At 42.8% G+C, this 24,668-nt stretch overlaps 1 protein-coding gene across 2 annotated transcripts; it reads right to left on the bottom strand.

The window, feature by feature from the left end:
- On the bottom strand, positions 1-22,698 carry LOC148041574 (uncharacterized). 2 transcript variants are annotated; one of them, XM_087680811.1, is made up of 3 exons: positions 22,244-22,698; positions 21,012-21,170; positions 5-857 (listed from the first exon to the last, which is right to left on the bottom strand). In XM_087680811.1, exons 1-3 carry the CDS (start codon positions 22,583-22,585, stop codon positions 477-479), a joined length of 882 nt encoding a protein of 293 aa, XP_087536937.1. In that variant the 5' UTR covers positions 22,586-22,698; the 3' UTR covers positions 5-476. The 2 variants fall into 2 exon arrangements, with proteins under 2 accessions (XP_087536940.1, XP_087536937.1); XM_087680814.1 differs by lacking the exon at positions 21,012-21,170 and having other exon boundaries at positions 1-857.
- Positions 22,699-24,668: the final 1,970 nt, after the last annotated feature.

Here is a 24,668-nt window from a genome sequence, read left to right as displayed (position 1 = left end):
AACATTCCAATGACTTATAATACAATGACATTCTATTATCAAGTTGCCAATTTCTTCGTTTTATCCAAGTGCTTGCCCACTCAATATACATATTGCTCAAGGTTATTGCCATATTATAATGCATCTCAATATAGCGAGGGCATGTATGCTTGCAAAATCAAATTTTGCAATCTAACCAGATATACAATATTAGGAGTCTCCACATCTGGATTGATCACTTTGTTTTATTACATGTCCATTTATCAGTAGCTGCATCTTCCATTCTTGATTCTTACATCATGCTACACCCTCCTATGTGACATTCACTCCTATGTATTCTCATGGATCATGTTTTCTCTTTGGGACATCTCAGAGGGGGACTACCTGGTACCAAGCAAGAGACAAAATCTTCCAGATGTATATGCTGCATTCATACACTTACATTTGCCCATGGATTGACAGAGGGCTGGAACAACACTAAGGGTCGGTATTGCACACTAAGCAAATGCATGCGAGGCACCAATCTCTTCTTCTTTCTTGTTAGCTGGAGTTTCTGTTCTCTCCAGAGCTGTCACCTTTGCAATATCCTTGGGAATATCAAAATCATCCTGTGGACACCGTTGCTGGGGATGCGACAACAGACAGCACATTTGCCGAAACAGGACTCGAGAAAGGCCTGAACCACTCTCATAAATGTAGCCTTCCTGTAAGCTCACCCTTTCAAGAGCTTCCACCAACGCATCATACACTTGCTGAGGACAGTTGTGCTGCGAAGGTTTATCATGAAGATACATTGCATCGAATGTGAACAAGGATTGATTTTCAGGCCAATCTTCAGGAAAATGTGGCACTACGTCTGATCTGCTATATATAAGAATCTGGTACAAGTGAAAACATGTGAGATCCCAAAATAATGAAAATCTCACCTTTAAAAATACTAATGGCACTACTGTTGAAATACTTGTACATGTGCTTGACTGGAAATTTTTCAAAATTCTGAGATTGCTTTACTTTCGCACTTTTCTTAAAAACCTATTAAGTAGCACAGAACATCAGTGAAACATTGATAAGGATTGACATAATGAGCCAAAAAGTTCTTGTTCACAAATTCAAGACTCCACAAGTTCATGATTCAAATGGTCCACATGGTACCGCTCTAAGGAAAGACCTGAACAAATGAGGCAGGTTCATATGGGACATCCCAAAGTTACCCATTCAGACATTTGATCCAATGGTGCACCAAAACCCTCCAGCTCAGAGGGTGCATCTGGGAGGTTTGGAGTGTCTAACTGTCACACTACGTATTCCTAGCGTGCTTTAGAATCTTGGTGAAGCCATGGAGGCCTTACATGGTTAGAATTCAATAAAATGGTAACAGTGGTCTCATTTATCCTTGAAGGTACACAGTGTACCATGTGCAGCAGCTACACTGTATCAGCCTTACTCATCAAATTCTCATTCTGCTCACTCTTTCTGGCTTCCACCCACATTGTGACAGAGCAATGCTCTAGATCCCAGCTGTCTCAATTGCACATCTAGCAGGTCAAGCTACCTGGCACTTCCCAATAGCAGGTTTCCATGAGTTACTGGGTACTGCAATTAAAGACAACCTGCAGTCAGTGAGGGATAGTGTAGTGGACCTGCAACATGTCAACAGTTTTCACGACCGCTGCCAGAAGACAAACAGTTTCAGGCAAAAGGATGAGGTAGAACCTTGCCCAAAAGCACTTCACAAAACACAGATATATTGAGGTTTTGAGCATTGAAAACAGCCCTGCACAGTTGTTTTGATGGTGAAAACAAGAAATTTAATGATTTGGCCGACCGTGCGATTTGCCAATGAGTTCAGTCTCTCGTGTAACTCTCAAGATTTTTAGGCTATCAATGGCACTCTTGAGCCTGAATTAGTCCCAGGGCCTACATTTCCTTTTCTTTTGCAACAGAATCAGCCTTCCTCCCACCACACACACAACAATAGGCTCTCTAGACATTAATGCCTCCCTCTTCACCTGTTTCACACCTTTTCGACCACTATTCAGATAGTTCTCGACCAGTTCCAACAACTTGATTTTCCCCTTTGGCAGAACAGAGGTCTAAGAGTATATATGCATCGACTGGCAACTTGACAAGTTCTGTGCCATGACGTGACACACTCTTACTCACTCAAGGGACTCTTACTCATCGTTCACTTGCAAACAGACCACTTAGAGGTGTTGCTTCAGAACCAGCAAGACCACTATTTGGAGAAGGTGGCTCTCTGATTCTCTTGCCTTGGAGTTGGTGGTTTCCCTTCCCCTCCTGCTTTTTTGTGCCAAGCCTTCAATGGAAGCGGAACAACAGTGTGTGCACATGTGTATGTGTGTGAGTGAGAGGACAAACGTAGATTATGATAAAGGAAACAAATTCTGATCTAAATACACAAAGCAAGCTGCATAAAACCAGCCCCTGCACATGTGGACTGGCCACAACAGTGAGGACACTAGACTGCAATGCCGAAGTGAGAGGACACAAGTAATGATGAGATGATGACGAAGATGAGGATGATGATAACGATGATGATGATGATGATGGAGGCACAATGCAAGTAGCAACCTATATCGAATATGAGGAGAACTGACCAACTGCTGCCCAAGTTGGGCCCAACTTACTCAAATGGGCATAATGTCATGATACATGCCAATAGGTGGCCAATCTGCAGGCCAAAACATGCTGCCCAGCTGCCAGGTGTGGTTAAGAAACTCATTCAATCCTCGTTCATATCTGAGATGGACTCTTCAATTCTAGACTCTTTGTTAGAATCTTTGACAAAGATCAAGTATGAGGAAATAGATTTTTTCATTGCTTTACAAATTTGTACATGGGATAAGATGGGAATAGAGTTTCCTTCCACTCCCACATCAAAAGATACGTTTTTACCCTTGAAAGGGAATCTAAACTTATTTTGATTCCAATCAATGGCTAGATCTATTCTTCTATGCCAAGGTATTCCTAGTACAACATCACAATGACCAAGTATCAAAAATAACAGGTATGCTCTGATACCATTTCAAAATAAGCAACAATGAAGAGACACAATAGGGTTTGTGGGGAGTAACACGGAGTGTGTAGTACAACAAACACTGAGAGAGAAGAGAAACTCAAAAACACAAGAAGAACACGATGATGATGCACTGAATCATGTTATGAGAAGAAAAGATGATATAGTGGAGCCGAAGCTCAAAAGATAACTGCATTGCCCTGTCTAAATCAAGCACAGCACTTGTGGCATAGTTACCAGGAACGGGGAACGGGAATGGGACCCCCTGGAACGGGGGGAACATCCAAAGTGAGGGAACGGTATGTATATATATATATATATATAGAGAGAGAGAGAGAGAGAGAGTCAACACTTGTCTTAGAATCTAGAGAGAGAGATCATATCAACCATAATTCATGAAATTAGACTCTAGAGACATAATAATCAAGTTTCAACAATAATAAAGATTCAAAACATTGTAACCAACAATGGATTATCAAGTTCATAATTCAACATTCTAATCAACAATGTTGCATAAGTCCAACTGGCAACAAGTGTGCATTGCAAAAACACAAAATATGCACTAAACTTTAAAGCCTAAATAGTAAATAGTAAAGATCCAAGTTACAAGAGCTCCAATTTCCAAGTCAATACTCTAAAGTTCCAAAAGGCTAGCTACTAAGTGCTCTGATTCATGGAAGATGGCTCCACTGTGCCTGAATGCTCATCCTGCTGAACAACATCGTGCCCATCATCATCACCATCATCATCATCGTCATCTTTTTCCCAACATATAAAAGAATCAGCCTTTGCAACTGATGTACGAGCTAGCAAGCGAAGATTGGAGCTCACATAAACTAGGTCATTCGTCTTCATTGTACCAAGACGATTTCTCTTCTTTGAGTGAATGTGATTGAATGAGCTCCATAGTTGCTCCCACCATAAAGCAGCCCCAATATTTGTCCTGTCCTCTAGTGCATCCTCTGTACCAAACATCCGTAATGTTTGCCGATATACAGAGAGCTGATTTTTAATTTTGTGTTACATTTCACGGCTGGGATAAAGCCTTGCAAGCAATGTGTTCCAAGCCTTGACCACCTCAAGGTCTCTTTCTTGCATCTTTCCTTGAAACTCAGGATCAAGCACATATACTACAGCATGCATAAAAGAGTCATACTCATTCCATCTGCTGATGCATAACTCCTTGATCTGCTCATACCTATCTGCATTTGGTTCCAAACTCTCCAACCTCTCAATCATGCGATTCATACCTTCATAGATCTTCCCAACGCATGGATCCATGCCATCTGCAAGCCTCAACATGTGCATAATAGGATCAACCATTTGGTTGGTGCGATTAACCTCATCCCAAAAATCTCTATCAGAAACATATGCATTACAAAACACAGCAGTAGCAGTGGCAGCCCCAGTCCAATTTTCATACTCATCACTAGCAAATAGCTCCCGAATTGCACCTTTGCAATAGTGCAATCGACCAAGCATAAGAAAGTTATATGCAAATTGTGTATCCGAGTATTTAAGAAGTTCTTTGTCACTTCTCTTGCGAAACTCAGCATGCAAGTACTGATGATTACATATAAATGTGATAATCTTGTTGCCTTTCGCAACAAGAGATGCAATCCATGGCAAGTCCCCAATATCCTTCAACAAGTTATTCAAGCAATGCGCCATGCATGGACTGAAGGTGATATGTGGATACATTGCCATTAAAATGTTTCCTGCTGCCCTGTTTGTAGGTTCACCATTTGCCACAAACTGCACTACAATTTCTGCCCCAACAGCCTGCACTGCCTCGCACCACTCGGATGCCAATACATTTGCACTCTTTCCAGTCTCTGAAGCATCATGACTATCAATGAAGTATACATCTCCACGAGAATATGCAACAACACCATGTATGGACCTATGGCGTGTGTCACTCCATCCATCTGCTATCAATGTCACTCCATTTCTTGCCAATTGATTGCGAATATTTGTTGTTGCAATTTCTATGGCTACTTTCTCCTTTTGAAGCAATATAGTCCTGATAGTTTCTGATGAAGGGGGCTTATATGTGGGTCCATACTCTGCAATCTTTGTCACCATATTTAAAAAATAAGGTGACCTGGCTGATTTGAATGCAATATGGTCATGGTAAAAAAAGTGTGCCATTGCTGCATCTGTTTCCTCTTTTTTCTTTGGTTCCCATGAAGTGTGCAATGAACTCTGTTTAACACCACGACCTATTGCCATTGATGGCCCACGAGAAGGCTGCGTAGCCACTAATCTTGGTGGTCTTCTGCATGAAGCACCATGCCCTGCTGGCCTTGGAGTCCATGTTGTTGGATCCACTGCTATATTTGGCGTCCTCCTGGCATGTGAATTCCCCATAGAAGTGGCTATGCGGTCAAGTAACTCCTGCCTTTTCTCAATTGATACATTGGTGCAAAAACGCACCTCTTTCCCCTCCTCATGTAGAAGATGGGCTCTCACTTTATCAGCCCCACTAGTGCGAGCATAAGAGCAAAGTTTGCATTTCCAAGGGCGAGCCCCTCCACCTCTCGATGGCACCCCTGCATCTACCTCATCCCATCATGACCAAGTAGTGCTTCGACTTCGTCCAGTTGTTGACGAAATACCTGCTGAGGATGATGAAGATCCCATAGATGTCAATGCTGCCATCTATATAGAAGTGACAAATAATCAGTAAACTGTAAACTTCAATGAAATTAGTAATTACAGAAATTTGCAGCCAACATTTCAACATCCATGCGTCAAAGTTCAATGAAATTGCAAAAATTTCAACCAAAGTGTACCGTGTGCCGCACGCGACGTAGGCAGGAGACTCAAAGGCAGGTGGGAGAGTCAGGTGGACAGAATTAGGCACGCCCACAGCCTTGGCGAGGTAGGTGTGGCAGGCGGAGCAGCCTGCAGGTGAGTGAAGCGGGAGCAGGCGGAGGAGCAGGAGCAGGAGCAGGCGGAGGAGGCGGGGCGGGAGCAGGAGCGGAAGCAGAAGGGGGAGGAGCTTGCGGGCGCGTAGAACGGCAAGCGACAGGCGGGCACGTGGAGCGGCAGGCCGCAGGCGACAGGAGACAAGCGGGCGCATGGAGCGACAGGCCGCAGGCGACAGGCGGGCGCGTGGAGCGGCAAGCGACAGGGGCGACTCTCCACGCAGGCGACAGGCGGGCGACTAGCAGGAGTGGGCGATAGGCGGAACGTCGAGACAGGCGACAGGCGACAAGCGACTTTTTTTTTTTAATTAAAAAATTACATGGCTGGAACGGCCATTCCAAACAGGGAACGGCCAGGAAACGGGCAAGAACAGGGCAGGGAACGGGAGGAAACATTTCGCCAGCGTTTCCTGGGCTCGTACCTCCCGAAACGCGTTAATCCGTTCCTATGCACCGGAACGGGCATTCCCTGTCTCTATGACTTGTGGAAATCTACACAATGAAGGAAGTGAAACATAGTCCTCCAGGCAGTGGGCTATCGAAGTAATCACTAGAAGGTGAAAGACAACTACCGAGGAAGCGAACCGCAGTTCTCTGATGCTGTCAAAGATGTGGAAGATGATCACCAACTATCGAGGAAGCGAATTGTAGTCCTCTCATATCAAGGAGTGACCTAGGCAACAAAACACAGATCCCACAGTATCAGAGCTATCAAATGCAAGAAGAGCAGCCCAAATGTTGATGCCAGGTGGATAATGATGACGCCAAATGATGGAAGATGAGCCAAACTGCAAAAACGCAAGTCCTAGCAACCTCTGTGATAACAAACGACTCAATAAGTGACGCCAAGTAATGGTGGAGCCACGCCACAAAAACGCAGGTCCCAGCAACCTCTATGATAGATGAGTGATGAAATTACTCACGCTTGGTGATGTAGACTGTCGCCGAAGGCTAGGATAGTGATGTCAAGCTGGAGATGACGACACCAAGTAAGGAGAAGACATATAGACTAAAAGCACAAGTAAAGGTGGAGCCTGAAGTAGAAGGGTGCTGATGCCAAGCAGATAATGGAGACGCCAGGTGAAAGATGCTCCAAACGTAGGGCCTGATGCTGGAACATGGCGCCCGAAGTAAAAGAGGAAGGGTGAAGGCAACCACGAGCCACGAACCGCAATGTCCTCTTGATGGGGTGTGAGGACAGTGGAAGGGGCTGCTAAGAGAAGAGAAGTGGTGGTGACCAAAGGTGGTCAAGAATGACTAAAGAGAGTGAGAGTGTGATAGAAGTGGTAGGAGCAAAGAATGAATGAAGTGACACCTATTTATAAGCATAAGTTGTCTAGGGTGGCACACCACTGTGTGGATGACCACTGAAAAAGTGGCCAAAATGTATATACCAACCCATTTTGGGGCTATCAATGCGAAACCCTAAATGAAGTGTGTAAACTAAAGAAGTGGTTTCTCAACACCAAGATCTCCCATGACAAAACTCTCATGATCTACATTATCTCCTATCTCAATTCGTAGTTTCCCAAGAATGGGAGTAACTTCAAGCTCCATTCCTTGAAAGCAACACCCAATATTTCTAGTGTTCCAAACCTCTTCTTTGATAGATATAGAGCTTCAACAATCCAAGGATGGATATAATGATATGTAGCCCCTACATCAAAATGAATGAGAAAAAATTGATTAGCAATCTTACCCAGGCCATAAAAAGCTTTCTTTTCTCTAACGGAGTTTCATCATATTGCAAGAATTCCTTAAGTACAGCATTTGCTTGAGGCGTCTTTTAGGGTTGGTTATCCTTCTTATTAAGACATTAACCAAGCATATCATTTTTCTCCATGAGAAACATCGTCCTTCTCTTGTATATTCTGCTAATTGCTAATATGTTAGCTTCTTTTTGGATGGAAAAGGTGGTCTACCTTCATCCTTATACTTTGGTTCTTGTTTATCTGACTTCTTTTGGTCAAACATCTTGGTGTTCTTTCTTTGTGGTTCTTCTTTTGAGGCCTTACCAAGCATCCATGGCATATAAAATCCTTCAACTTCTAGGGCTGCATCTTGGGCTGCTTCCAAAGTATCAAGCTTTGTTATCTTCACAACTTCTTGTATTGTCAGATGTAATCCATGGATAAACTCTATCATCTCCATATTGGAAGGAACTTCATTAAAAGATGTAAAATAAATTTAAAAACAACTGCAAACATGTTGATATATTTTTCAACATTGTCTCCATGGCTTTGCTTCAACTCATCCCATTCTTGTTGCACATTGACTTCAAAGGATGAAGGCAAAAACTTTTTATTGAACATCTTAAACTCTTTTCAAGACTTCGGTTCCTTTCCCTCTTGAACAACTTTAAGCCACCAATTCAAAGCGGCATCCTTTAGACAATTCTAACCATTCTAATTTTTTTATTTTTCTGTATAATCTTCACCACCAAAAGCAACATCAAACTGTCTAGCAAAAGACACAGCTTTCTGAGAATCTCTATTACCATAGAAAACGTCAAACTTGAAGCCCTTCTCTCCAAACTTGAAACCTCTTTTAGCATCGTTTTTCTTTGCTAAAAGCATCTTTGAAGATTCAGCTACCATGGAAATAGCCGATTCTTTAACTTTCTACGTGCCCTTCTCCATGGAGGGATTCTTGGGACGAGGAGGCAACTTGTGTATAATGAGACTTTCAAGTCATCGCTTGGGTGGATCCTCGAATGATAGGTGATATGTTACCTTTCATAGACTTAGTTGCATCCATAGTTACCAAGAATGAGGAACGGGACCCCCCGTAATAGGGGAAACGCCTAAAGTTAGGGAACGGAAACAAAGGGAATGGCATACATATATATATATATATATATAGAGAGAGAGAGAGAGAGAGAGAGAGAGAGAGCTCATAGATTAAGTTAGTTGAAAGATTGCAAATTGGTTTATCTAGTAGCATGGTGGAAGTGAGAAGGGTGGCATGATATGCTAGGTACAATATGAAACAACTAAATTATTATGGATAGTAGTATGGTAGGCATTGAAAAGGTCATGTTCAATGTGCCAATTTAGTGACCTAATGGATCACGTTTTTCAAGGGGGAATCAACAATACAATTAGTAGCAACATGATTAGTAATCATATGTCACACACACCCACACATGCACACATGTTTGTATATATGTGTGACGTGTGTATGTGTATCTAATATCTATCTCGTGTGTGTGTCGTGTGTGTGTGTCTCATCCTCTCACTCACTCAGGCGGCCAGGAGAGGCGGGGGGCCACAAGCCAGGCGGGCAAGAGAGGCAGAAGTAGGTAGGGCCTAGGCGAGGCAGGCGAGCGAGGGAGACGGAGCAAGTGACAGAGGCGAAAGCAAGCAGGTTCCAGGAACGGCTATTCCAAACAGGGAACGACTGCTGGAACGGCCCGGGAACGGCACGGCACGGACAGAAACGGAGCTGGAAACGGGCAAGAACGTTCCATGGGCGTTTCATTGGTAGACACATGCCAGAACGCGTTAATCCGTTCCTAAGGTCCAAAACGGGCGTTCCCTATTTCTATGGTTGCATCAATAACATTGATACCTTTCATGCTAAGATAGGCCTTCGCAATCGTAATACCATCCGTCTCAAGAGCCTTCTCAATAAGAAAATCTTCAAAGATCTTCGCGTCAAACCTGTGCTGTAGTCCTTCTCTCCATCAAAGCTTGAATTTCTGGATCGGCTTCCAACTCCTTGCATCTTTCTATCTTCTCATAATCACAGAAGCATATAGACACAAAGTGTCAAGAGCCTTTCAATTGTTCACCAAAATTCTCCTCTTTGTTAAGAAGGCTGCTAGGGTTTGCACAAAGGACACATAGAGTGTACGACCACGGCAGAAACACAAAGACACAGACACAGACACAGAGGGCAAAACTCAAACCCTAAACGCAAAACTCAAAACTCAAGCACAAACAGAAGAAGGGAGAGAGAGAACACAACTCTGAAGTGAATGAATGTTGTAAATGAATCCAAGAGTGTACAGTGTGCTCAAGGGCAGAGCAATGTTGGAGTGTAACGTCCACCAAAGACAGATCCCAAGTCTGTGACCACCAGTCGGAGTGTAGGAGTGCTGAATAGTGAATGGCAGCAAGCTGGTCACCAAAACGCAGCAATTTGGAGGCTGGAAACTGGTAAACGCAGCAGTGTACCACCAATCGGGGACTAGAAACTGTGCACAGTCTGCTGTAAACAGCAAGCTGAAACAGTGTCTAAGAGTGTCAGGGCCTGCAATGCTGAAAACGTAGGCTGGCTGATCTTGGAGATGATGGACAGCAGGCTGAACAGCACTCTGGGACAGTTTGGAGCAGTCACCAGCGGCTGAGAGCTGTCGCCTATAGCAATGGGCAGGCTGAAGATGATGTGGCTGCAGTTGATGATGGTTGGACGGCGGATGGAGGCGGGCTGCAGGCTGGAAAATTGGCGCCAACAGCAGCAAAGGGTGTGTGGGCTAGTGTAACCTGCAAAACAAGGATGATTGCTGAATGGGGGCAGCCTGTCTATTTATAGATGTGGAAGGACGCCCCAAAAATTAGGGTTTTCACTAAACTTTCTCGAACCGCTCCCCGTTTTAGGGTTTCCATTGAACTCTCTCGAACCACTCCCTGTTTTAGGGTTTTACTCTAAAAGAGCATTTTTAGTGTATTTTGGAGCTGTTTAAGAGGCTAATCAGCAAATAATGCATATTTTAGCTCAACACTCCCTCTCAGGCCCAAAACTGAGCCGAAAGATTAGGCCAGCCATTGTGATGTTGATGTATCCCAAGGCGTCCCACCCCAAAGCAACCAAGGCATCGAACAAAGGGTGCACATCGGTTGCCCAGTGGCCTACCAAGCCTGCAGAGGCGATGATTATCTTACCAAGGGAATCCAAGTAGTCACCCCAGAGAGAACACGGCATCGGACAAAGGGTGCATGTCGGCTGCCTAGTGGCCTATCAAGCCCTACAAAGGTGGATGGAACTACATGGAACTTTTGTGTGTGTGTGTGTGTTTTTTTTTTTTTTGAATAAGTGTGGTAAATTTGATGGGATACAGCCAATTGAGTAAAAGTGACCCAAAAAACGGGAATAGGGAGGATACACCCAACACATCACAAAACAGTACAAGCTAACCCAGCCACTCAGGGTGTCGATGACGAGGAAAAATAGATGATGAGGTATCCATGTGATAAAGAAGGATGGTGGTGTGGTAACAACAACCACCGGTGGAAACAGCTTAGGATCCGCTCAAGTGGTGCTTTGCACAATGAGATGCAAAGTATGCTACATGCTGAAGAATGTTCATGCAACAGGTGTCACTTGGACAATGTCCCTCGTGGAGAAATGATTCACTTACCCAAGCGCCCTAGTACAAAGATGATGAAATCATGCAATGCAAAGGGTAAGGTACAACAGGGGGGAGAAGTCGATGTCGAAGACAAAGTGCTGAAGCCTATAGAATACCAAGAAGGGTAGGAACACCCTCTCAACCTGGATGTGGATGCCAAAGAAGGAAGAGGAGCCTGATGTCGGTCTTCGTGTGGTGCCGAGAACCATAAGGAATGAAGAGGAGGAAGCATCCCAGCTAGAAGAGCTAGGTAGAAGTCTCCGCGCCATGATAGCATCAAGAGAGATGTTGCACGATCCGCCTCGGGAGGGGAAGCTTCCATGTTGGTAGAAGAGCAAAACTCCAAGGATGATGGAACCATAAAGGAATGGCGCACATCCCAAGTCTCCAGCCCAAGTAGAACTGGGCAAACCTGCATATTAGCCCTACACTGAAAACAAAACCTGCAAAGGAGATCAAAGTCTGCAATCACAGAGGTCAGTAGTGAGATACTCCAAAAACTAAACTAAACTAAAATGAAAAACTAACTAAAGGAACAAGTGCAAAGATGCAAATGTGTAAATGTATGTGAGTAAATGCTGCAGAAGACTTAAAATGTAGAGACAAAAATCCTATGGGTCCGACTCTAAGAGTGCGAAAAATGAATGCTAGACTGACCTAGGGTATCCGAAAGGACCTAGAGACATGCTAGTCTAAGAAGGTAGCCACCATCGCATATGTCCAGTAGCAAGGCTCTGCCAAGGGAATGCCTGACGAGGTGGGGAGGAAGGTGAGATAGATGCATGAGGTGCAACGGGATCGGAACCTACAGACAAATCAACCAGTCCCTCAAGGGTAGTGAAAAAGATGGGCTGTTGAGGCTGTACTCGAGCCACATGTCCAACAACAACAACAGGTGCTGAAGGAGCAAATGAAGCAGGAGTAAAAGGCGTAGCCCCACTCGACTGTGAAGTCGTAGCGGTCTGCTAAGGCTTTTTAGGTGGAAGACCTTGGGCCTTGGAGCGACACTCCTCATCCACATGGCCTGCTCTCTGGCAGTGTGTGCAAAACCGGTTTTTCTTAGGGAGTTGCTACCATATAGGTCTCGATTCTTTAGTTTCATCGAAGGAAGAGGAGTCACCCTTTGATTGGCTTGCCTTCGCATCTAGCGAGTTCTTGCCACTGGTGGTTTTTCCTCTCGAAGAAGAGGTAACCAACCCCCTCTACTCTGAATAAGGCTGCGATGAGGATTTCTTGTAGACTTGATCATGCAGCCTTGCATAACACAAAAACTAGCACTCAAACTCGTAGAAGGTTGACAATCGAGGTTGGGAGATGATGTATTGAATGATATCGAAGTATTTTGCGGGCAACTTATTCAAACAGAATGTAACCTGATCATCATCTGACTTTGGAGAGCCAGTAGTGGCAGACTGGGCAAATAACCGCCTATAGTCAATCAACTTGACTTTCAGATCATTCTCTTCCTTAAGAGAGAACTCTTGAAGCTCAAAGTCGAGATTGATGCGCGGAGTACGATCACGATCCGCATAGCGGTCAAGAAGATAACTCCAACGCTCTAACGAGAGCAGAAAGTGCTGCAACTGAGAGTGAAACTCAGGAAGCAATCCTTGCATCAGCTTAACATTGGTTGTAGCATTGCAGACTCTCCATTGACGGATGTAGTCAAGGTGAGCTAGTCGAGGATCCGGCATAGGCTCTAGACCAATGATGAGGTCCCAAAAACCCTCAGACTCAAGCACTTGTTGCATGAAATTCGACCAAGTAGTAAAATTTGACCCGTTAAAACATGTCTTATCCGTGAAGGCATTCTTGGCCATTGCAATAGAAGTGGTAGTGCTCGGAGATGGATAGTGTAAAAAAGTGTAATGGGGGTAAAATGGGGGAGTGAAGTACACTTAGGAATGGGCTCCAGAGTGCCCACCAGGCATGCGAGTAGTGTGCAAGGTGGATCCATAGGTAGAGATGGGCTGACTAGGCATGGGCATGGTAGCCACATGAGAAACCCAAGGAGATGGGATGGAAACACTGGGAGCAGAAGATGGGAATCCCTGCGTAGGTATAACCCAAGGAGAGTGTGAAGATGCACCATAAGCTGAGGATGGAGACACCTGCGTATGAGTGGTTATGGGAGATGTGAAGCTGGGGATAGTGAGGGAAATGCCCATCACAATCAACCCAGGAGTTATGGGTGTGCTCATTTGCTGAAAGGTGAGAGGCACTGTGTTAAAGGGTGGCATTCCCCCTAACGAAGTACCATGGTGCAAAGAGGTAGAGAATGGCGTGGAAAAGGAGAATGTGCTAGGAGCGGAGATGGAAGATCCAACCCCTAGGGTGTGTGAAGTAGATGTGGAGTGCAATCCAAGATTTTGAAAAGATGATGAGAGATTATCAAGGTGTGATATAGAAGAGCGTGGGATGGGAGGGAAGTAAGAAGTATGTGTGATATGCTCAAATGAAACAGAAGCTGTAAATGTACCTAAATTCCATCTGCTTCATGAGTCCCCCTCTATTGAAGTTCACATACGCAAAGCCATACGGATCCTGTACCTCAAAAGAAGAAACAGGCGAGAGTTTTGATTCATGCAACACAAAAGAATTGTACAAACCTGACATTGGACCTGGCGGAGATGATGAAGATGGATCGCCAGACGTTCTGAATGGCGTATGTCCTCCATGATCGCAGAGGTGGCCAGCCTCACCAACCGGTCCGAATGTGGTAGCAAAACTAGTAGGAGGGGTGTAAACATCACCGTATTTGTTGCGATAGTACTCCTCAAAGTTCTCCTCCGTCATGTTAGTGAAATCTAGTGAAGGTGGAGTGTCGTCCTTCTCACCGAGTCCATAATGTCTTCTCAGGGCCTCCAATGATGAAGAAGCTTGATAAGACATCATAGGAACTGGAAAAGAAGGTGTCTGGGACATTATGATTCAGTTACAAATCGTATTGTGTGCCTTGCACAAAGACTAGCTCTCAACAATATCCGCAGGATACTCTTTACAAGAGCACCGACTCTGATACCATGTTAAGAAGACTGCTAGGGTTTGCACTGAGGATACACAGAGTGTACAACCATGACAAAAACACAAAGACACAGACACAGACACAGAGAGCAAAACTCAAACCCTAAACGCAAAACTCAAAACTCAAACACGAAAACTCAAACACAAATAGAAGGGAGAGAGAAAACACAACTCTGAAGTGAATGAACGCTGTAAATGAATGTAAGAGTCTACAGTGTGCTCAAGGGCAGAGCAATGTCGAAGTGCGACGTCCACCGAAGACAGATCCCAAGTCTGTGACCACCAATCGGAGTGGAGTGCTAAATAGTGAATGACAGCAGGCTGGTCACCAAAATGCAGTAGTCTGGAGACTGGAAACTGGTAAACGCAGCAGTGTACCACCGATCGGGGGCTGGAAACTGTGCACAGTCTGCTGTAAACAGCAGGCTGAAACAGTGTTAGAGCCTGCAATGCTGAAAACGCAGGCTGGCTGACCCTGGAGATGATGGACAGCGGGCTGAACAGTAGTCTGGGATAGTTTGGAGCAGTCGCCAACGGCTAAGAGCTGTTGCCTACAACAATGGACAGGCTGAAGATGATGTGGCTGCAGTCAATGATGGCTGGACAGCAAATGGAGGCAGCCTACAGGCTAGAAACTGGGTGCCAACAGCAGCAGAGGGTGTGTGGGCTAGTGTAACCTACAAAACAAGGATGATTGCTGAATGGGGACAGCCTGTCTATTTATAGATGTGGAAGGGGGTCCCAATTATTAGGGTTTTCACTTAACTTTCTCGAACCGCTCCCCATTTTAGGGTTTCCACTGAACTCTCTCGAACGCTCCTCGTTTTAGGGTTTTACTCTAAAAGAGCATTTTTAGTGTTTTTTTAGGGCTGTTTAAGAAGCTGATTAGCAAGTAATGCATATTTTAGCTCAACACTCTTCGCCTCAACAAAGTAAAAAAGTTGAGCCCAAAGATGGTCACCCAAAAAAGTTCTTGCAAAGAAAAAGTCCTTCCTCTGATACCAATGTAAGCATAAGGAAAAACATGAGAATGACAATACTTTGAACTTAACCAACTCGATCAATTATGACCGTGAAAATTAGGACGGAAAAGAGAAAGAGAGAGAAAGAGGAGTCTTCACCATGTTGAGAGGGAAATCAACCCCTCTCCCTTGACACGAATGTATTGAAACAAAACCACGGATACTACGTGCTTAAACCATATACAAAAACACTGATTTGCTACAATTCTAAAAATTAAGATTTTGAAACCCTAATTTCTACAATCTCCGAGCAACAAGTTGATTCTCTTCTTTAGTGCTTGGATTAGATCAAGCTAAATAGGAAGTGCTTCTTAGATAAGAGATAGATAGGAGAGTACAAAGCATGTGACTAAACTTTCAACATACGAGCTTATTTCAAATAAAGAGAGAGACCTCCAATATATAGGTGTGGGGGATTGGTAACAATTGATATGTCTTGGTAACAATTGATATACAAAAGGTATGTTATAAATAGTGATCCTGATGAGCCACCTACTCATTCTAACAAAGCTCTTAATGTATCTATTCAATCATTGCCTCTTGGCAATGTTAAACCCTATCAATATGCTTTTTGAGTCAAATCCAAAATAAATAAATAATATGTTTTGAGATTCAACGCTAACCATACCAATGTGCATATTAAGACATTTTCAAACACTCACTATGTAAGATACTTGGCCCGGATTTTTATCCAAAAAGATTTGTACTTTCCGTTATAATTCTATTAGGAGCTATATTTGAAGAGAGATTATAACCACCTTTGAGTTGATTCTGAAACTTATACCTATGTATTTGGCCTCTAGTCATGTGCCTAGTGTCTTTAAGCCACACTGGTTTTTTATCAATCTCTAAGCCATGACTTACTTCGAATCCCTGAACTTTTCAATAGACCATGTCATGATCTTTCTCACAATATATCTCTCTCACTTATGTATCTCCTTTCCAAAATCACTGTAAAGAATCAGACCTCTTAGAGATAAAACCTTCCCTTTTCTTGTCATATGTTTCGAGTCATGGGTTCAACTATCCACAACTAAAAGAAGGAATTTATTAGATTTATTTATCCTTGTGTGTGAATACATATTATTGTGTGTAAAAGTATATATTTAGATATGAACATCTTTTACACCACTCAACATTTAACGAGGGTCAAAGGTATAGATGGATACCTCAGCCTATGTATTTAGGCTCTATCACTTATACTTTTATCAAAAAACTATCACATCAATCTATTTAGACAGTTGCGTACTTCCAAGAGTCTCTCTCTCTCTCTCTCTCTCTCTCTCTCTCTCTCTCTCTCTCTCTCTTACTTTCATCAAAAAACTCACATCAATCTATTTGACTTGTGTACTGGCAAGACTCTCTCTCTCTCTCTCTCTCTCTCTCTCTCTCTCTCTCTCTCTCTCTCATACTTTCATCAAAAAACTCGCATCAATCTATTTGGCTTGTTGTGTACTGGCAAGAGTTCTCTCTCTCTCTCTCTCTCTCTCTCTCTCTCTCTCTCTCTCTCTCTCTCTCTCTCTCTCTTACTTTCATCAAAAAACTCACATCAATCTATTTGACTTGTTGTGTACTGGCAAGACTCTCTCTCTCTCTCTCTCTCTCTCTCTCTCTCTCTCTCTCTCTCTCTCTCTCTCTCTCTCTCTCTCATACTTTCATCAAAAAACTCGCATCAATCTATTTGGCTTGTTGTGTACTGGCAAGAGTTCTCTCTCTCTCTCTCTCTCTCTCTCTCTCTCTCTCTCTCTCTCTCTCTCTCTCTCTCTCTCTCCACCATGGAGCTTCACCCTCCATGGCATGTTTATCTATCTTCATGAACTTCATATCCAACAAAATGACTATGATGAGGGTGGAAAGGCAATGAAGTTTATAGCCTTCAGTGGGACACAAGATAGATTGAAAGCTTTGACTTTTATTCAACAATTTAATGCAGCCTATTTAGAGACAACTTCACTGAATCCTCAAAGATTCAAAAGGCAACTAGTTTTTTAAAGAGAAATGCACTCTAGAGGTGGTCCATGCTCTTTATGCAAGATAGAGCACCTTCAACATGGATACAATTTAAGTAGATGATCTTCAAATTAATTGACTAACACATTTGAGGTGGACATCTTTTTATGATAACTTGGAATAAGCTAGATGCAACGCAATGCAAGAATTTGGAATAGTATAATATGAAGTTTTGAAATGCCTTGTTGCCAAGGACTTCTTATCGTTCAAATCCTCTTCTTGGGCAAGTGGAAAAGTATATATGTGGCCTATGTAAAGGAATCAAAAAATTTTACATTAAATCAACCATATCCCGCATGTCTCAACTCATAGAAAAAGTTACTACAAGTGATACTTTACGGCAAGGGAAAGATTTGGGCTTCCAAGGAATGGATGAGAAGCAAATAATAAGTTTTCAAGGGCTAAGAAAAAAAACACATCTAAAAATCACACTGAAAAGAGGTCCAAAAAACAAGGAAAGGGCTGGAAAACAATTGCACAACGAAAGAAATCAAGGGCTGCAAATAAATGCTTTGTATGTAAACAAGAGGGTCACATGGCTAGGATTGTCCCAATAGGCATAACAAGTTGAAAAATCAAAAAATCACGAAGATCCCAACGAAAAGAAACCCAAAACATCTATCGGTTTGATGCCAAATGTTGTTAATAATCAATCCAATGATGATGCTATTGAGTTATGCGAAGCATGGGGCAAAATCAAGTAGCAGCATGCATTGATCTCCTTTGACAATTGGACATGAGCCAACTTTATCTCCATGGCCATGGTAGCCTATCTAGGCATCACAAAGGATGAGATGAAACCCACGAGAATGCGAAGATTATCAAAAGTGGATGCAACAATAGAAGCATAAACAGATACTAAAATAAACTGATAAACACAAGACAGAAGAGAAAAATAGAGAAAACACAAAAGAACACTGCAAAGAACAGAGCTCAAAAGAATGCTCAAGAAATGGAATCCATATATCAAACACCAAACAATCATGTATAGCAGTCAGTCCCACTGATTGCATGCATACTGGCACCAACTTCCTCTCTCCATAGAACATGCACTGGATCTACAAGTAATGGAATGACTAACAATGGAGGAGAAGCATGAACAAATAGACCACAAAGTATGCAAATAGTGCATCAAGTCAGCCAAAATTTAATACTAGTCAACCAACATAAATTGCATTAATAATCACTAATGTGACCTTTGGAAAATACGTAAAATACTCTAGAATACCTAGCTTAGCCAAGACTCGCACATGAGATAACTAGATTACTAACACCCTCTCTCAAATTATAGGTAATCCGATACAATGATAAGACTCATCATAGTCCATACAATAAAGACCAACAAAATAAGACCATGGATATCCAAGTAGTGGGTGATCAAGCTACCACTAAGATGGCTCGAAGAGAACTTGAGTGGCGATGTTAATCGTACAAAAACCATATATCAAACACCAAATAGTCATGTATAACAGTGAGTCACTAGTTGCATAGACACTGGCACCAATTCCCTCTCTCCATAGAACATGCACTAGATCTACAAGTAATGGAATGACTGACAATGGAGAAGCCTGAACAAATAGACCACAACGGATGCAAATAATGCATCAGGTCAACCAAAATTTAATATTGGTCCACCAACATAAAATGCATAAATAATCACTAATGTAACCTTTGAAAAATACGTAAAATACTCTAGAATACCTAGCTTAGCCAAGACTCACACATGAGATAACTAGATTACTAACACCCTCTCTCAAATCATGGGTAATCCCATACTATGATAAGACTCATCATAGTCCATACAATAAAGACCACCTATCCAAGTAGTGGGTGATCAAGCTATCACTAAGATGTCTCAAAGAGAACTTGAGTGGCGATATTGATTGTGCAAAAACATAAACATAGAGAAAAATCATAAGTTTCATTCTACATATTAATTTTCAGTTTTTAATTACTGAAAATTAATATAATAATTATTTTCATGTCCAAAAAAATAATCTGACTAGCCAATAATTAAATTGGTTAGGTATTTTCCACTTCCCGAGTCTCTCTGTGCCATCTTTGACCATTAGATCGACATTAGGTACTATTAAACGTCAGATCTCTAGTGTCACCAACTGATACTTACGGCCAAATGAATGACCTAGGCCAACAATTGACACCAGATACCACCAAGTACTTGTGCAACATAACTTATATCAACTTTTTTCTTTGACATCCCATGATATTCTCGGATCCGAAACTCATAAATTTACTATAGGCTTCAAAAATACATATTCTCATGGCAATGAGACTCTGAAAGGACAAACTACATGTATCAAAGCTGGCCTTATATATATGTAACACGAAGCAAGTATGACTCAATCATATCCTTCAGCTCAAACTTCATTTGCTAGAGCTGTCTATAAAGGATAACGGCATACATAGGTGAAAAAGCTTCATGTAATATCTAAAGCGTTGCCCAAATCTTTGGAGCAATCTTGCATGCAATGACCCGCAAAATGACTTCTTTAGAGATGCAATGAAGAAGAGCAAAATATGCACAAGCATCATCAATATCCCATGTGAGCATAGCTTTTTCATAGTTATCCTCATCAAAATCAATTGGAAGAGATATAGGACGCTCTCGAGCTCCAAACACAACATACCACAACTACACCTGCACAAACCATGCTTTCATAACAGCACTCCATGTTAGGTAATCATGGCCATTTAATTTGACATCACTAGAACAACAAGGAGGAGCCATCTAGAGAGGATAGAAAGAGAAAATAGAGAGAGAGAGAGAGAGAGAGAGAGAGAGAGTACAGCCAAACCAACAGCACAAACTGCACTAAACAGAGTTCGCACACAATGTACACAAGCTGATCACAAAAATGACTGTAAAAACAGAGAAAAGAAATGGATTACAGCCAATAGACACTGTCAAGAGCCGGACAATGATATCATCCAGCCTGCAAATGGACGCAACAGCTGTACAACAAAATGCAGATTTATCAACAATAAAATAATCCAGAAATTGAAAATGCAGCCTGCTGAACCAAAAACACGGCCTGTAGAAGGCTGGAAACAGGATGATTGGCAGCAAGTAGCTGTCGCCAGACTGTAAATAGGTGGCAGCAGTCAGGAGAAATCAACAATCAGCAGTGGAAGACCAACAATCAACAGAAAACAACAGCAGCAGTGTAGATCCTGAAATCCAATACCATGTTAGAAGTGGATGTAGCAATGGAAGCATAAATAGATATTGCATGGGCTCTCACACTCACTGGCTCTCACACTCACTCTCCCTCTCCACAAGACATGCACTCTTCACCCCTAGATTTTTTTGTCCTTTTAACTCGGTATTATGTACTATTACTTGAGCTAGACACAAATATAAAACAACTTCAGCATTAAGCTTCAAGACAACCTTAGTAATGGGTGTCATAATAAATACTTGGTATACGTCACATCCTAATTGTTAAGCATATCACATTGAGTGGAGTGTTTACTATCCCTCTATGAGGACACTAACGATATGTGCATAAACTTAACCAAGTTGCAATATGTTCATAAGGAATTAAAGCAATGCAACTATTCCCAATAGGCCACTACAACTTCTCTGACATTCTTTATATCATTAAACAAAAACAAGTGCAAGTCCACAATCTCACCACTCTCACAATCCGGCCATGCGCTTGAGATTTCCTAGCTTCAAAAGCAGCCATTTGAAAGAGTCTTGTGAGGTCACATTGCGGGAAAGTCCCACTGGAACAAAGGCTTCTCACTGTGTTATTAATAATGTCCATCTCATTCGTAAAATTTTGTTGCAGCTGCAAATAATTAAAATACATGCTTTGAGAAGATAGGACTAACCAGTAACTCAATTACAATTCACTACACAATAGAAGTTAACACCATTTGAAAATATGTATGGATTCAAAGTTAGGTGCAGAAGAAAGGATGCTAGAATAAAAACACACAAAGGCACATTCACTCAACCATATCCCCCCAAACCCCCATGTACCCACACACATGGCTCATCACTCTCTACCTCCAGAGACATCTTATAAATAGTAAAAGCCTGCCGCAAGAGACAGTAAGCTATGTTGGGCATAAAAAGAAATTGAGCAAATAAAGTTACAAGAAATAAACATCTGTAAACATTGGCAAAGACAATCCAAATCACATTCTGCAGAATAGCATCAAAGATTTGTGTGCAAAAATCTAAAAGACATTTGTGTAAAGCCATTAATATTTTCTGATGTCACAGCACGCTGCTAGGCTGCAGCTAATGGCTAGACCAACATTGTGGCTTCAGGGGAAGAGTCATATCTGATGTGGCCATGTAGCGAGGCCAGCACTATGGCTAATGCACTGTCCTCGTAGTTTGCCATTGATATTTTTCTGATATGCAATTTTTCAGGCACAAAGCAATGTTCTTTTGAATAGCAACCTTCTTTTCTTTGGTTTTGCGGGAGCTATTTGATGTACAGGAAGAAGAGACTTCATGACAAAGTTTATTGAAACGATCCAGAATGGTAGTAAATCACATCAATACAAGAAGTGGCAGTGCCATGGATATAAGAAGTGTCCTTTCAAATAGACTCACACATCGCCTGCCCTTATAACAACTGCCCTACTGGTAGGGATGCTGTACACAGTAACAGGAATTCAAAATACAAAGCAAAAGCTAAATGTCCTGATATCTTGCCAGTAACAAACTGGTACAAGTTCTTCCAATCGGGTCCTTCATTCCAGCATTATTATATTTCCAGTTGCTAGGAGACATGGCTCAGGTACAAGTTCTTCTTCTCGGGTCCTCCATTCTGACATTAATAAAGTTCCAGTTGCTAGGAGACACGGTACAGAAATGTGAAAAGAAGACACTGTGGTACGGATATACCCAAGAAGCCGTGTGGCCGATCGTGGCAAATGCGAAGCGATGGTTGGGATGCAACATGAGCTTGGAATGGACAAACAGAAAGATGGCCTGCTTGATGGCGTCTAGTCTCACAAGCACCTGCCCTTTGGCTCCTGTCACCTTCATCTCGGCGTCCACCTGCCTGTCCACATCCACGCAGATGATAATGTCCTCCATGGAATGGGGCATGCCTGCCACCTCATAAGATGGTGATGATGAGGATGATGATCTCTCCCCCAGCGGATGCACTTGCCGTTGCTGCTGTCGTTCACTGCCGAAAAGAGAAGGGGCGGGGCTCTGCTGTGAAGAAAAATCGGCTGCCATTTCCTGCCCCTCTCACCACTCTCCTTCACCTCTCAAACCTGGGTCGATGCCATTTGCTGCCCCCCACCCCCCGTCTCTCTCGCTTTGCTTTATCTCAGTAATCTAGCGTTCACGTACTGACCTTGGTTTAAATCTTGCTTTTTCCATAACATATCTATATATCTATAATCTATATCTATAATACATTATTATTTGAGCTTCAGCAGATATCTATATCTATCTATACTACATTATTATTTGAGCTGCAGGTTCGGGAAAGTGTCGAACCACCACAGTGCTTCCGAATCTAGCTTCTAAACCAAACCAAAGTGATCATTTATATCACATGATTAAGGGTAGAAGGAAAGGTAAGTGACCATTTATGTCACATGATTGGGGGCAGAAAGAAGGAAATGTAGTCTCCTTCCACCACCTTCTCTTCTTCTCTCACTCTCACTCTCACTCTCATGGGACAAGAGGAGGCAGGCCAGCAAGCAGCAGGAGCAGGCAACATGCAATTGGTCAATCCTCTCTCTCTCTCTCTCTCTCTCTCTCTCTCTCTCTCTCTCTCTCTCTCTCTCTCTCTCTCTCTCTGTGTCTCTGTGCCGCACCTGTCCGTCAGATCCATGGTTCTCTCTCTCTCTCTCTCTCTCTCTCTCTCTCTCTCTCTCTCTCTCTCTCTCTCTCTCTCTCTCTCTCTCTCTCTACGAAAGACGTGGAGCTGAAGACGTGTGAAGCTGAGCTGAAGCGTGGAACTGAAGACATGAGAGAGAGAGAGAGAACCGTGGATCTGACAGACAGGCGCGGCAAAGAGAGAGAGAGAGAGAGAGAGAGAGAAAGACAAGACTGACCTGTTGCGTGCTACCTGCTCCTGCTGCTTATGCTGGCCTATCTTCTTCTATCCCGTGAGAGTGAGAGTGAGAGTGAGAATGAGAGTGAGAGTGAGAGAAGAAGAGAAGGTGGTGGAAGGAGACCACGTTTCCTTCTTTCTGCCCCCAATCATGTGACATAAATGGTCACTTTGGTTTGGTTTGGGAGCTAGGTTCAGGAGCACTGTGGTGGTTCGCCGAACCTGTAGCTCAAATAATAATGTCTTCAGTTCCACGTCTTCAACTGCTTCAACTCCACGTCTTCAGCTTCGAAGTCACATATAATATACTTCTCTCTCTCTCTCTCTCTCTCTCTCTCTCTCTCTCTCTCTCTCTCTCTCTCTCTCTCTCTCTCTCTCTCTCTCTCTCTCTCTCTCTCTCTCTCTCTCTCTCTCTCTCTCAATGGACGTCAGAGAGAGAGAGAAGCATGCTTCTCTCTGATGACACGCTTCTCTCTCTTTCTCATGTCCATCGTCAGAGAGAGAGAAGCATGCCAACTAGGCACGGAAGCCAAAATGCAGAGTCTACGTACCCGTCTGAAACGTCCTAAATAGTCTGGGATAGTATTTGGCGCCCTGATCGTCCGCTCTCTCTCATAGACATAAGAGAGAGAGAGGAGCCAAAATATCATAGAAAATGCAGTTCTGGTCGCCATGAGAGAGAGAGAGAGAGAAGCCCAGAGCCTTGCTCGTCTCATCGGACCGTAGCCCAATACACTCCATTTCCATTCTTCCTATGATTGAGTATGTGTAGCATGGCGACCAGAACTGCATTTTCTATGATGAGAGAGAGAGAGAAGCGCGTTGAGTGGTGGAGTTGGGAAAAACATTTCCTATTGTTGTGTTTTTTTTGCATCTTGGAGACATCTACTATACTGTTATAGCAAGATTTTTTATGTTTAGAGGCTAGCATCAAGCCACAGACATTTCGAAGGTGCTCTGGTTGCGATATATTTTTTGGTGCGTGCTTCTCTCTCTCTCTCTCTCTCTCTCTCTCTCTCTCTCTCTCTCTCTCTCTCTCTCTCTCTCTCTCTCTCTCTCTCTCTCTCTCTCTCTGTGACGTCCGTCGTCAAAGAGAGAGAGAAGTAAAGTAAATATACTTCTCTCTTGTCCACTTTCTCTTGCCTGCATTTACTTGAGTTAGTTAGTTTACTTGAGTTAGTTATATTTGAGTTAGTTATACTTGAGTTAGTTATACTTGAGTTAGTTTACTTGAGTTAGTTATACTTTAGCTAG

Source organism: Lygodium microphyllum, chromosome 1, assembly GCF_053477565.2.
Source record: "Lygodium microphyllum isolate KBCC chromosome 1, Lygodium_microphyllum_v1.1.10, whole genome shotgun sequence".
In the NCBI taxonomy this organism is placed as follows: domain Eukaryota; kingdom Viridiplantae; phylum Streptophyta; class Polypodiopsida; order Schizaeales; family Lygodiaceae; genus Lygodium; species Lygodium microphyllum.
This window is presented reverse-complemented; position numbering and strand designations above follow the sequence as displayed.

What these genes read in the sequence shown, in the direction of transcription:
- LOC148041574 (XM_087680811.1), bottom strand. Translation starts at nt 22,585, where the DNA reads ATGGCAGCCGATTTTTCTTCACAGCAGAGCCCCGCCCCTTCTCTTTTC. An exon ending in TCGGCCACACGGCTTCTTGG is followed by an intron (nt 21,171 to 22,243) that starts GTATATCCGTAC and finishes AATTATTTGCAG; the next exon opens with CTGCAACAAAATTTTACGAA. An exon ending in ATGGCCGGATTGTGAGAGTG is followed by an intron (nt 858 to 21,011) that starts GTGAGATTGTGG and finishes CACTTGTACCAG; the next exon opens with ATTCTTATATATAGCAGATC.